General features: G+C 46.2%; 1 protein-coding gene and 2 pseudogenes across 1 annotated transcript; all 3 read right to left on the bottom strand.

Annotated features, from left to right (window-relative positions):
* Window positions 1-2,054: 2,054 nt before the first annotated feature.
* LOC109779678 (external alternative NAD(P)H-ubiquinone oxidoreductase B1, mitochondrial) lies at window positions 2,055-7,626 on the bottom strand. Its single transcript, XM_020338328.4, has 11 exons — window positions 7,361-7,626; window positions 6,889-7,041; window positions 6,227-6,488; window positions 5,918-6,124; window positions 5,460-5,710; window positions 4,434-4,653; window positions 4,231-4,335; window positions 3,647-3,919; window positions 3,395-3,522; window positions 2,745-2,864; window positions 2,055-2,588 (listed from the first exon to the last, which is right to left on the bottom strand). Exons 1-11 carry the CDS (start codon window positions 7,414-7,416, stop codon window positions 2,501-2,503), a joined length of 1,863 nt encoding a protein of 620 aa, XP_020193917.2. The 5' UTR covers window positions 7,417-7,626; the 3' UTR covers window positions 2,055-2,500.
* A 1,451-nt stretch (window positions 7,627-9,077) lies between these two features.
* LOC123493404 (uncharacterized) lies at window positions 9,078-10,347 on the bottom strand (annotated as a pseudogene).
* LOC109779668 (uncharacterized) lies at window positions 10,182-13,513 on the bottom strand (annotated as a pseudogene).
* Window positions 13,514-14,017: the final 504 nt, after the last annotated feature.

Raw genomic sequence — 14,017 nt, 5'->3', positions numbered from 1 at the left:
GGTCCAAAACATCCACCCCGCATCTTCTATGGCAACCGGTTCCAGCAAAAAATTGATGTGGTCCCAACAAAATTCACCGCCGGTTCCAGCAATTTTGTGGGAAGCGACCACCGGCGACCTATGGTTCCGGCAAAAAATTGCTACGGTTCCAGCATACTTCACAGCTGGTTGTAACACTGGTTGCACCAAAAATCTCACAAACAACAAATCTCTGTTAAAATCGATTGTAGCAAAAAACACAGCCATTTCCAGTAACAAATTATTATGGTTCCAGCAAAAATCCTACAAACAACAAATGCAGCAAAAATTCGCCTCACCGCCGCAGCTCAGGAAGAGAATTTATTTCCAGCAAAAAAATCATGGGGTTCCAGCAAAACAGGATCACGGTTGTAGCACCTAGCTCGCCGAGCCCCATTACAAGCTGGGGAAGAAGGCCGGTTCCAGCAAAAAAAATTGCTGCTTCCAACAAAATGGATAGCTGGTTCCAGCATCGTGGGATTGTGCTCGCTTGCCGCATGACCGTGGTAGCACTCCTCATCTTGGGTGGCAGCACGCCGTGCCGGTGGTTGCAGCTCCTCTACGGCGGGTTGCAGCACGTCACACGGGGCGCGCGGTGTAGGGAGTCGCCGATTCCAGCTCGCCGTGGCGCCGTTGCAGCATCCCGCGGCGCCCGGTCCAGGGCGCCGTTGCAGCAGCTTGCTTCGCCGGATTCTGTCACCAGGAGGCGGATCTGCAGCCTTGGGCCCGCCTGATGAGTAGAGAGGAGTGGGAAGGATCAGCGGAGGAGTCACACCGGCCGGGAATGGGGAGATGGAAGAGGAGGAGAAAGAAGTGTCTCGTGGAAGGAGAGAGGTTGAGCGGTCCACAGTGATGGGAAAGGATAAGGTTGACTGGTTGAACGGTCAAGCGGCGCGCTGGTGGCTTAGTAGCGAGGGGCAGCGCGAGCGATCGAGCGGTGCGACCGGCCCAGCGTTCGGCCGGCGCACCGACGTAAAACGTTTCCCAAAAATATAACGTGACATGTCAAATACCTATTCCCACGTGTGACACTAAGGAAGCTCCACCCTTAGCTAGTAGGGGAAACCAGGAGGTTATTAAGTATTCTGGTTAGAGAATTGTTAATCAAAGCAACGAGTGTTTTGCTAAAAGCAGCAGCACCAACGTGTTCTTTCTTTAATTTTGCTAAAGATTTGTGCTACTTACATGCTAGGGCATGCCGCGAGACAAAGCGAGTCGGCAGGTCATAGACAAAAAATTGTAGTGTGTATCTAACTATCTATCAGGTATGTCTTGAACCTCACACCTCAAGCCTGCACTAGACATTCTTTTTGGAAAGGGTTAGGGTGGGAGGCCTACATGTTCTTCTCGAAATGCTCTTTTCTTCTTCTCCTTTGATGAAATCTGAAAAGCTCCGGGGACAAGCACTAACTTTTGCGGATAGGTATATACATCTAGTGCATTGGGATCGCAGCTGCCATACCTAATCTCAGTAGCAGGGGGAGAGCCCACCATTTTGGAAATTTGGGTTAACCCCCAAGGCAAATGCGTCCTCTTTCCGGCCAAAAATTCAAACATTGTTTATTTACTTTTGTATAAAGAGCATGTTAAATATCGCTTGCACTGGGCCCAGCTATCTGGCAGTGGTAGGTTCGTTCTACCCTGGAATGGCCTGTACATCTAACGTAGGAGATGGATCATTCACTGTCACTGACGCCCGCCCAGTGTGGTACAAAGTACGTTGTACCGAGCCCCCACTCGTATCCATCTGGCCAGGAGGACCAGACAAATACAGTACACGTACACGCCAATCACCACGTGATCATGTACGTTCTCACGGATACCCGTAGAGTTGGCCAAGTGATCATGTACAGTACTGTGTTAACTTGTTACTGCTACTGCTGCTCACTGATGGCCAAAGTCGCATCTACTTCTTATTTGGCGGTTTTCTTCCAGCGTAAACCAGCACTGACTACTGCTACCAAACAAACCATCGTGTGCGACGTTGCATACAGATCAACGATGTTAATGGACGCGTAAAAAAAACCCGATGTTAATGGACGCGTAAAAAAAACCCGATGTTAATGGAGAGAATAACCTACATTGTTCTTTATAATTATCCCCACAAGATGTGAGGGGGTCCACTAACAATGAAATGAACATGGAACGAAAATCAGCAGAGCCAGTTCAAAACAAGAAAAAAGAAAAACAGAGCCATGTACACCAAATTCACACGCATTTTGCACATTTACCAATGAACTGTGGGCACTAGGTCAGTTCGTCGCCCCAGGTACGCTCCAGAAGTTCAGATTCACAACCAACCACATCCAGAGAAGAGAAGAGGACCATCGCATATTCACATGCAGCAGACGAAGGATGATGGCTCCGTTGGCAGGACAGGGAAGGAACAATCAACAGACAGACAGCCTTGCTTGCTTATTTGCCCAATCAAATACGTACTGTACAGAGAGGTCTTGCTGCATTGCATCCTGGAATCGAGTGCCTAGATCCGGCTCGAGTCCCTCCCGAATATGAACCTCCGGGTCCAGTCGGATACCACCAGGACCCGAGTGCGCCAGCTCACCTGCTTGCTGCTCATGCATTCATGGAAAGGGACGATCTCAGTTGCGGCTAAACGACCCAGGAAGAAGATAAGGCGAATAAGGTGGATAAGGCGGATTTCAGTTGCCATGGTTTCTTCCTTCGGACAGAGTGGTGGATGGTGATGGGTCAGTCATGGTTCTTACCTTGCGTACACCGAGTACCAAAGCCACTGGGTGCTGTGGCCCATGGAGACCCAGTCGCCCGGGAGCTCTGCCGCGGCTTGCTCCCCGCCCAAGGGCGCGAATTGCCCAAGATGCTTGTACCTTTGATGCCAGGGCAAAAGATGAGCAAGTGTACAAGATAATGACGCGAGAGCTGATGATCAAAATGAAGCTAGCCACAACTCCCTCCCAGTATTCCCACTGGGAAAGTTTGTGAAGAAGTCTGGCACTGCTCTAGTAATGAATCAAACCTAGGTTGCTTTGAAGCCAAAGGATAACCATATAGCAACTGAAGCATGTTCTTCCTAGAAAGGTGCCATGGAGATAATAGGTTTAAGTATGGTAACCAGAAACCGAGAGGGTTTTAGGTAACCATATTGCTAATTTCCTAATTGTTGAATGCTGCATAATTGAAAGAGCAACTGTACATATGTAACAGTATTTATTAAGCAATTTTAGGTACAGACCGCTCCTATCCAAGTAGGTAATCACTGACAGCAATTGATTACTCTCTAGAGTCATGATGTGACCCCAAAGCTGTGCAAAGTTTGAAGTACAGGTTATGCCTTTCAGGCCTAAAAGAAGATGTGAGTATGAGGGTACGAGTACAGCTGTAACGGGAAGCTAAATACCGGAATGGGCGGAAATTGTGATGCCCCTCCCCTGACCCCGTCAGGCGCAACGGACCTTCTGGATGCTCTACGCAGTGATCCTTTTTGTTAAAGCAGTCAGCAAGATAATACCCTTGTTGCGCAGCAACCTGACAAATATCAGAGAAACAATGAGGGAGTATCCGCACAAACACAAATGGGTTGTTCACGGACCAAAACATTATCTATTCTAAAATATCATCAACCAATGTATTCTATGGAAATAGAGACAACCTGAGCAGTCGCCGGAACAGTTTTAACTTGGGAGTCGACATGACACAGAGCTTTTTTGAACTCCTCTATGTTAACCACCATCGACTCCTTGTTGGAATCACCTACGCCACCTTTTATCAAATCAGCAATGTCGACCATGTGCATACTTTTCATATACAGTTCTACTTGAGGGTATCTTATACAAATATCTTCTAGAACATCGTTTATTTCTTTCAGTGTCAAGGTGCCAGAGTTATCCTTGTCTGCTACTTTAAATATTGTTGAAATGTCCTCCTGCAAAAAACAAAAGCAAACGTGTCAGAGGGAGGATGAAACATGCACTGAACTTTGCTAACTTAGATGTTCAGTGTGCTTATTTATTCAGCGTGATAAACTTCGCTATACTTATATGGAGGAAACTGGAACGTACACGCATACCAATAGAATGACTAATTTGACACCGATGACAGATCTACCAAGAAACCATAACAGTGCAGTGATAATTCTGAGTGCGGTGTGTGTAGCTGTTCCTATGATATCTCCGCCTAGGAAGTTCGAAAATGCAAAGAGGGTGCAAAAATATTTATGAAATGCTTTACATATACCATTATTTTCCTTTGACTTATTGAAGAACAGTCACCAATTGCATAGACACTATCACACTCAGGAACTCTTAACCATTCATTAGTTGCCAAGGCACGTCGTTTGCCCTGTTGAAAGAGAGAACATTTGCATTCGTCAACAAAATGTTAGAAGTTAAACATAACTTGGTAACCTGAACACACTACTTTGATTCAGATTTAACAACCTGACCAACTTGATTCATGAAGTCTGTAATGACGGGGCGAGTACCAATACCCGCAGACCAAATAGCCATTCCATACGGCACCAATGTTTCTACACCAGATGATTTGCACTTCACTGTAATTGAATCATCGGAGACCTTTATCACTCTGAATCCTGTACTCAACTCGATGCCATCTCTTTGGAACTTTGATTCAGCAAACACAGCTATCCTTTGGTCAAACCTACATGAATGAAACAGATATATCATCTCACAATAAACATGGAGAAAAGAGAAGATCTACTGATGCTACAAACAAAGCCATGGATATTGAAACAGTGGGCAAATTTTTCCCTTGTCAAATCAAGCGTCCAATTCCCCAACAAAATCACAATATCTACAGTAAGCATGATTATTTCATAGCAGTTAGGAACATTCATTTTAAAAAGAAAAGGAAGCGGAGGAATAACAGGGAAGAAACCGCCACAATCCAAAAATTACTAACAAGATTTGGTAAGAATTAATCCTACACTGGCACTGCTTGGGGGTAAGGTGGTTTTGGTCTATCTATCCTGGTAAGGAATCAGTGACTGGGATATATTTTCCACTTCTAGTGACTAAATTGTTTTCCTGAACATGGAAAATATCCCAAATTGTTATTCACTTTTTCCTTAGAGTATTTAAGAATTATCCAGGAGGAGATTTGCTGGGGACCTCAGTACTTGCAGCATGCATCTTCTAGTCTGCTACTACTCTGTCCCATAATGTAAGATGTTTTTGTAAACCAACATAGCTTGCAAAAACGTCTTACATTATGGGACGGAGGGAGTAGATGTGAACCAGCAGTACAATCCTCATTATCTGGGAACGAAGACTGACATACCGATACATTAATTCCCCTGGAGGCTTTTAATTCATACCAAAACATGTTGTTAGCGATGAGAGCCTGACATAATAGTTCTTTGAATATACCACGCAATGCAAGTGAACCATGGCTATTACTGCAGGATCGTTCAACCCTCATAATATGGTAATTTAGTACCGACTTACGTATTCAATATATGTTCTCCTGATTGAATAATTGTTATCTTCACAAATTGTGCAATTGCAGGATACAGCTTCACCAGATCTTCGACAAGAAAATCATGCAACTCCGCAGCAAATTCAACCCCAGTAGGTCCACCACCAATAATCACAAAGTGAAGGATCTTCCTTTTCTCCTCTTCGCTGATGTTAGGAATTGACGCCCTTTCAAAGCAGTCTATCACACTCTTCCGAATCTTCTGGGCATCCTCCACTTCCTGGCTTTTACAATGTGAGGCTGTAAGTACAAGATGTGGCTAATAGTAGTCCCATGAATGTAAATTTCCTAATACTTTACAGTACAATATATCTGAAGATGTTGCAGAACATTAAACAGAATAACTTACACATCTCAGGACTGAAACATGAGAGAAAGCAGAACAGTAAAAAGAGACACACAACACAATGCTGCACAAGATTTTTACCTTCAGAAAGTGGCAATGCTCCATCACGCCAGGAGTGTTAAATGTATTGACAGTAGCCCCAAGAGCGACGACCAGGTAATCATAATCAAGCATGAAATCGCCATTCCCATCCAAATTAGTCCCAACGGCAGAGCGGCAGTGGACGGCTTTCTTCGTCGGATCGATCTTGAAGCACTCTGCTTCATAATACGCGACATCCTTCCCCTTCTGCAAAAAAGAAGAACAAGAGAAGCAGCCAGCCACTGTGTTACTCCACAGCTCTGCATAACAGTAAGCACAAGAGCATCAGTTCAGCAGCCACGGTGTTACCTTCTCGAACATCCTCCGTATCGGCTCGACGACGCTGCGCGCCTCCACGGTCCCGCAGGTGACGCTGGGGAGCAGGGGCGTGAACGCGAAGTAGTTACGGGGCGAGATGACCTTCACCTCGTAGCGGGAGGAGTCGAGGTTCTTGAGGAAGGAGGTGCCGGCCCAGCCGGTGCCGAGAACCACCACCTTCTTCTTCCTGGGCGGTGGCTCCGGAGCCTCCTCCGCCCTGGCGGAATCGGCATAGGCCACGATGCCTCCGCCGCTGCAAAGCCAGTGAAGAAAATCTCTGAGGCTCGCAAATGCTGCCAACCACCTCGATCCGGAAGAACAGGATTGGATTTTATGGACAAAAAATCGGATAAAAAAGGACTGTTCATCAAGTACAGGGGTTGCTGGCTGTTCATGGAGTAGCACATCGGATGGATGGATGGATGTCCACTCCATGAACATCACCTCCCTGTTGGCTAAGATTATCTGGATCGTAGAGTGCTAGACAAAGGACACAGCTATGAGAAAGAACAAAAAGAGCAAGGGTAAAGCAGACAAAAGGGGCGGCAAGGAACAGTGGATCACCATCATCACGCAACAAAAGGGAGGGAAATGGAAGAACTTTATTAGAGGGGACATGGGGGGTCGGAGGGGGTCTGGGGTGGGGGAGGCACCTGGCGGCCGTGAGGAGGAGCGCCGCGGTGGAGACGCCGGCGGAGGAGGGGCGCCGGATGTCCTGCAGGAACCTGGCGGCAGCGCGAGAGGCGAAGAAGGAGAAGCCCATCCTGCTCTTCCTCAGCTGCCCCGGACCTCTCGGCTCAGCCTCACTGCTAAATCCAAATCAGGCTGATCAGGTGAGGTACTATTGTAGTAGTACTATAGATAGGTAAAGATTGAAGGGCGTGGCTAGGTCTCACTTGACTGAAATTTAACATGCAAAAAAATATATATAAAAAATTGCACGGATGATTTTAATCAAGACTCAGTCAAGTGATATACATGCAGCATGCAGGAGAGAAAAAGAAAAAAATAAAAATAAAAATTTGGACGTACCCAAATGTAAGATTTCACGCATATAGCATCGACCGAGACTTAACAAGACTGGAGATCGAAAGCGATGTGGAGACCAACAGGCCAACAACCTACCTGCTCTGCTCTTTACCTGGCCGCTGGGCAATGGCAATGCTCACCGGTCTCTGCATAAATCAATGATTATTATCAACCTCCACACTCTGGGGATAAGATCTGATCGATTGATTCCATTGTAACTTCGTCTAGATCTGATCTGGTGCACATGCGCTGACCCACACCAGCACACCACCGCCAGTGACCACTGCATCATGTTTCTTTCTCTATCTTTATTCAGCAAGGCACCACTGATGATGGTTAATTAGAGCTTAGAGGGGTTTGACCTGACATAATAAGCAAGCAAACGTAACATGCTTAGCACATTCCCACCCAAAAAGACATGCTTGCCACCAGCTACAAATTCTGCTGTGGTCAGATGTTTATGAAATACACAAGTGGCAGGCTACACTGAATTTATTTACAGTGACAACCCATGTACAGAGGGACACATGTTCAGATCTTTTCAGATGCAGAGAGTGACAGGCAAGTCGACATCTGACAATAGAAATATAGAAGAAGAATTTTGGCCTCAAGTGGCACCATCTGGGTACAGTTTCCAGGATTCATTCCTGTTGAACTACATACGGATGTACTGCATGATTTAGTTTTTCTCATGCCTAAAGGGAAGTAAACTCTTAAAGCAGTAGTGAAGATGCTAGGACAATTCACAACGAAAAAGTGGGAAAACATAACACTGTAACTGTTGCTGATCTTCCAGCTGATCACTGCAATGCTGTACTAAATGAAGATTGTTGAGAGCAACAAAAAAAAGAAGAAAAAAAGCATAGCAAGTCTCAACCTACTACACTATATTCATACGACCTTGTTCCCCAGCTATTGCACTGAATTATGACCACTTAGTTCCAGGCAAAACACCAATAAGGCAACAATGTGATTCATAAGAAACTGGATCAATAAGATCTTCGATCGATTACAGAACTGAACACCCAGCCTATCTTGTAAAATCTTGGGCGTAAAGGTCTGGCGCCTTGGTAACTTCCTTTGGATCTGGTGCACATGCTCTGACCCACAACAGCACACAACCAACCAACACCGGCAACTCCACTATGTTGCTTATTTATACATGATGACCACACCAGCAGCGCACCAAATGATGATTATTTAGAGACGCTTGACCTGACACACAACATAGGTAGGCAAACATGACATGGGCCTGATGCTGTCACCAGCCACAAATTCTTCCGTCACACCGGAGACAGGCTCAACTGAATTTACAGTACAGCACATGCTACAAAGAACTTGTCCTGCAGTCATATGTTTGAGGATTACACAAGTGGCAGGCTAAACTGAGTTTCCAGTAGAGCACACGTAGAAAGTGACACATATTCAGAATTTCAGATTCAGACAAGTGACAGACAAGTCAACATCTGATCAAACATATCAGCAGTACATAATTTGGCGCCAACTACCAAAATTAGGGTGCAGTTCCCAGGATTCATGCCTGTGGAAACTCCATATTACTGTACATGTTTTAGATTTTCTACTGGCACCAGGAAAATAACTTTTAATCAGCAATGAAGATGGCAATACCGACAATAATACATAAGGAAAACTGAAAAAATAAATAAAACTGCAACACTCGTTGTCGTACCAGCTGATTAAAGTACTGCCGTACTAAATGCAAATTGAGCAGCAGAGATAGAGCACACCAAGTCTCAGCCTTCTAAAGTGTTTTTGCAAGACTTTCTTGTCCACCAACAAGGCAACAGGCTAGTGTAGACACTGGGTAATCATGATATTTTTATAAGAGTCTTAAAGAGTTAAGCACTTAAGCTGCAAAATAGAAGGCACAGACGACATACTCCATGATCCTTCATGGACTGCAGAACACAGCATCCCGCCTACCTTGCAGACTAGCTTGTTCTTTGTCTTACCTAATGATTGCTAGTTTCTGATATTTCACATTATCCGATCATAACTCCACAACAAACAAATCAGTAAATCTTGACAAAAGCCTCGTGCAACGGCTGGGTTGCACTATCATCATGCTTGCTGAGAACTATCTGAGCATTTGGTGAGGCCTTTCTGAGAGGTCATTCTTTTTTCTTTCAAGAAAATGGCAAGTATTCATATGATCCTTCGGGAGCTCTTCTAGGTGATTAATCTTGGGAGTAAATAGTATCAATTGCTTGAGACTTGTAGACTTCTTCACCACAAGCTTACTAGCTGCATCTCATTGCCGCGCCCCATGAAATTCGTCATATTGAGCAACATAAGTTTCTCAAAGCCATCGCCATCCTCTAGTGTCTCTCCCTCTGATTGCCCTCCATCAGATAGCTGTTCCATTGACCCCTGTTCCTCTAACCCCTGTTTCTGTGATTGCTTTTCCTCAGGTGGCTCTCCCCCTGGCAACTCTTCTAGTTCATTTCCCTCTGACAGCTCCCTCTGTCTGCTCTTCCTCTAGCTCATCTTCCTCCAGAGCATCTGCGCTCTTCCTCTAGTTTATCTTTCTCCAGTGCTTCTCCTTCTTACAAGTCTTCACCCAGCTCATCTTCCTCAGGTGCCTCTTGCTCTGATAACTCTTGCATTGACCCATTTTCCTCTGATTCTAATCCTGATGGTTCATCCTCTGGCTCATATGGATAACTCCCTGTCAGAAGCTGGTGAGGGCATAGTAAGCATTCCAAAAAAATGCACATCAAGCGCAAGCAACAATACAATGACTACTAACTGAATGCTTTTGTCAAGGTCATAAGGCAATTTAACGGTGGACATCAACAACGGCTATCAAGCAATGGAATATATAACAGCTGGTATTCACCTGCACAAATAACCTCTCCAATCAAGGGCCACAGCAGGCCACAAGTAAACAGTAAATGCCGTTCATGTTGTCGATCTCCGTTTTAAACATCAGTAGCTTTCTCTCTCAAATTCTGCAATTTGCGTGGTGCAGCGTTTCTGGCAACTGATCTGGCACGAGCCTTGGCAGACAGTCTCTTCAAAGCATAGCAACAAAGATGGTTATCAGTAATTGAGCATTGGGATCAACCGGATGGCGTGAAATGTAGGAGGCATCAGTAACTGAGTAACTTGGTAACTTCGTTTAGGTCTGATTCACACAATCTGCCCCAACAGCACAGAACCACCATGCTGTTTGTTTATACATGATGACCATGCTGTTTGTTTATACATGATGACCACACCAGCAAGGCATCAAATGATGACTATTCGGAGTGGCCTGACCTGACACATAACATAGTTAAACAAACATGACATGGCTTGAGCTGTCACCAGCGACAAATTCCCTGAGAGTTACGCCAGTGACAGGCTAAACTGAACTACTGTAATCATAAGTTTGAGGATTACACCAGTGGCAGGCTAAAACGAGTTTACAGTAGAGCACATGTAGAAAGTGACACATATCGGATGCAGAAAGTGACAGACAGGTCAACATCTGATCAAACATATAGATAGTACATAATTTGGCCTCAGCTAGCACCATTAGGGTACGGTTTGCAGGATTCATGCCTGTTGAAACTCCATATTACTGTACATGTTTATGTTTCTCTCTTAATGCCAGGAAAAGAACTTTAATCAGTAATAAAGATGGCAATAATGACAATAAATAAGGAAAATTGAAAAAAAAATTGCAACACTCCTACCAACTGATTGAACTACTGCGGTACTAAATGCGAATTGATGAACACAAAGATAAATGCGAATTGACAATAATAACAAGTCTCGGCCTTCTACAGTGTTTTTGCAGGACTTTCTTGTCCAACAACAAGGCAACAGGCCAATGTAGATACTGGGTAATCATGGTGTTTTTTATAGTCTTAAGGATCTACGAATATAAGGCCCAGACAACATACTCCATGATCCTTCATGGACTAGAGAACACAGCATCCTGCCTACCTTGCAGATTAGCTTGTTCTTTGTCTTACCTAATGGTTGCTAGTTTCTGATATTTCACATTATCCAATCATAACTCCACAACAACAAAAATCAGTAAATCTTGACTAAAGCCTCATGCAACGGCTGGACTGCACTATCGTCAGGCTCGCTGAGAACTATCTGAGCATTTGGCGAGGCCTTTCTGAGAGAAAATAGTTTTCTTTCAAGCAAATGGGAAGTATTCATATGATCCTTGTGGAGCTCTTCTGGGTGATTAATCTTGGGAGTAAATAGTATCAGTTGCTTGAGGCTAATAGCCTTCTTCAACACAAGGCTTACTAGCTGCATCTCATTGTAGCGTCCCATGAAATTCATCATTTTGAGCAACATAAGGTTCTCAAAGACATCGCCGTGCTCTAGTGTCTCTTCCTCTGATTGCCCTCCATCAGATAGCTCTTCCATTGACCCATGTTCCTCTAACCCCTGTTTATGTGATTGTTTTTCCTCAGGTGGCTCTCCCCCTGACAACTCTTCCACTAGTTCATTTCCTTCTGACAGCTCTTCCTCTAGTTCATCTCCCTCTGACAACTCTTCCTCTAACTCATCTTCCTCCAGGGCATCTCCCTCTGACAGCTGTTCCTCTAGCCCATCTTTCTCTGGTGCTTCTCCTTCTGACAAGTCTTCATCCAACGCATCTTCCCCATGTGCCTCTTGGTATGATAGCTCTTCCATTGATCCATTTTCCTCTGATTCTGATCCTGATGGTTCATCCTCTGGCTCATATGGATAATTGATTGTCGGAAGCTGCAAGGGGGTGTAGTAAGCATTCAAAATAACTAAGCACAAGCAACAATACAATGACTAGTAACTGAATGCATTTGTCAAGGTCATAAGGCAATTTCTTTAACAGTTCATCAACAAAGGTTATCAAGCAATGGAATGTACAACAGCTAATGTTCACCTGCACAAATAGCCTCTCCAAACGAGGGCCACAGCATGCCACAAGGAAAGAGTAAATGTCGTTCATGTTGTTGATCTCCACTTCGAACATCAGTAGCTGAAGCTCTCTCAAATTCAGCAATCTGCATGGTGCAGCGCCTGTGGCAGCTAATCTGGCACGAGCTTTGGCAGACAGTCTCTGCAAAGCATAGCAATGAAGAAGGTTATCAGTAAGACAGTAACTGAGTATTGGGATCAACCGGACGGCATGAAATGCAGAGAGCGACGAACCCGTAGGATACTGCTGCAGAGGGTAAGCACAGTGAGGTTGGACAGACTGGTTAGTTGTTGAAGCTAGTTTCTGCGCAGCTCGCAAGCGTGAGCCTCCTGTCCATAAAACCGGATTCTGGTGCCTGACAAGCGTCGCCGGCGGTTAGATGCTCCGAAGCAGATGTAAAGTTCAGCAAGACTAGTGATGGTGGCCGGGATGCTGTAGGCGGGCATGTAGGCGCCGCTGTAGCGGAATGAGCACAGACCGGATGCCTCGTCGGCAAAAAGAACATCGATGCACGGATCGCACTCTGCAACGGTGAGGCTCCTCAGGTGCGCCCCGGCCGCCGCGACGCTCACGGAGTCGAGGCCTTCGCAGTAGCGCAAATCGAGGGTGTGGAGGAGGGGGCACGCGGCGACCAGGCTGCTGACTGTGTCGTTGGAGATGTGGACGCAGCGGAGGTGGATGACCTCGAGGGCGGTGAAGGGGTGGGAGCGGGCGGAGAAGGAGTCGGGGAGGTCGACGCTGATGTAGCGGAACGAGAGGCGGGCGAGGTGGGGGTCCCCCAGCGGGAGCCGGAACTTGTAGAAGCGGGCGAAGAAGTGGTGCACGCGGTGGACGTGCAGGTCCTCGACGGCGCAGGCGACGGCGAGGTCGAGGCAGCGGCGGAAGTGCTCGGCCTTGAACGCGCCGATGCCGAAGGAGAGGGCGAACCACTGGAGGCGCCGCCGCCCGCGCCGCTCTAGGGTTTCGAGGAGAGGGTGCGGGGAGTCGCCGATGCCGAGGCGGAAGTCGAGGGAGGAGGGCGCCGGCCAGCGGTGCGTCCAGAGGGAGCACCACCGGGTGGAGAGCGCGCCCGTGCGGATGGCGGATTTGAGCGGGAGCAGACAGAGGACGTGCAGCCGCAGCGCCTCCGGCAGCTCCGAGATGAGGTCCTCTGCCGCCTCCACGCCTGCTTCTACTTCCTCCTCCTTCCGCCGCCGCTTCGTGCCTCCGTCCAGATGGGACGCCGCCGCCATTCCTCCCGTTTACCGCCGACGGCTCACTGCTCCGTCGGACCTCCGGTTAACGCTCTCGTTGTTTTGGGCCGAAAACCTCCGATGGACCGGCCCAAAACACTTCTCCCATCCGTGCTCCCGACTCGTTCATTTGGCATCCAACGGCCGCACCGTTTTCTCCGGCATTTCCGGCAAACAGGCGCCTGCAGCGGCGCTACCTGGGCTCGGCCCAACTTCTATTTTTCCTGTTTCTTAAACTCCAGATAAAACTGCACAAAAAGGGCGCACACAAGCTAGGATTCGAACCTGCGTCGCCGGTTACCAAGTATCAACGTATAACCAACTCGACCACTTAACCAGATGTGCTGAAATACATGTTTTCCTCAATTTATTTGTTCATCTTTTTCCTTTTTTCTTTTTCTTTTGCTTTTTTCTCTATCCTTTTTTACTTTCTTTTTTCGAAATTCGTAATTGTTTTCTTCAAATAGATGGACTTCTTCTCTAAATCCATGAACTAAATCTTTCGAAACTCGTGAACTTTTTTCCAATTGATGAACATTTTCAGAATAGAGGAACTTATTTTTCAAATTTGATGAACTATTTCTTAAAATC

The sequence above is a fragment of the Aegilops tauschii genome, chromosome 7 (assembly GCF_002575655.3).
Source record: "Aegilops tauschii subsp. strangulata cultivar AL8/78 chromosome 7, Aet v6.0, whole genome shotgun sequence".
Lineage (NCBI taxonomy): Eukaryota > Viridiplantae > Streptophyta > Magnoliopsida > Poales > Poaceae > Aegilops > Aegilops tauschii.
This window is presented reverse-complemented; position numbering and strand designations above follow the sequence as displayed.

Bases quoted from the DNA above. Each gene is read 5' to 3' on its own strand.
- LOC109779678 (XM_020338328.4), bottom strand. From the start codon at position 7,416: ATGCAGAGACCGGTGAGCATTGCCATTGCCCAGCGGCCAGGTAAAGAG. The intron at 4,654-5,459 runs GTAAGTCGGTAC...TCATTCATGTAG, and splicing joins GGAGAACATATATTGAATAC to GTTTGACCAAAGGATAGCTG. The intron at 2,865-3,394 runs GTATTTAGCTTC...CTGGCATCAAAG, and splicing joins CACAATTTCCGCCCATTCCG to GTACAAGCATCTTGGGCAAT.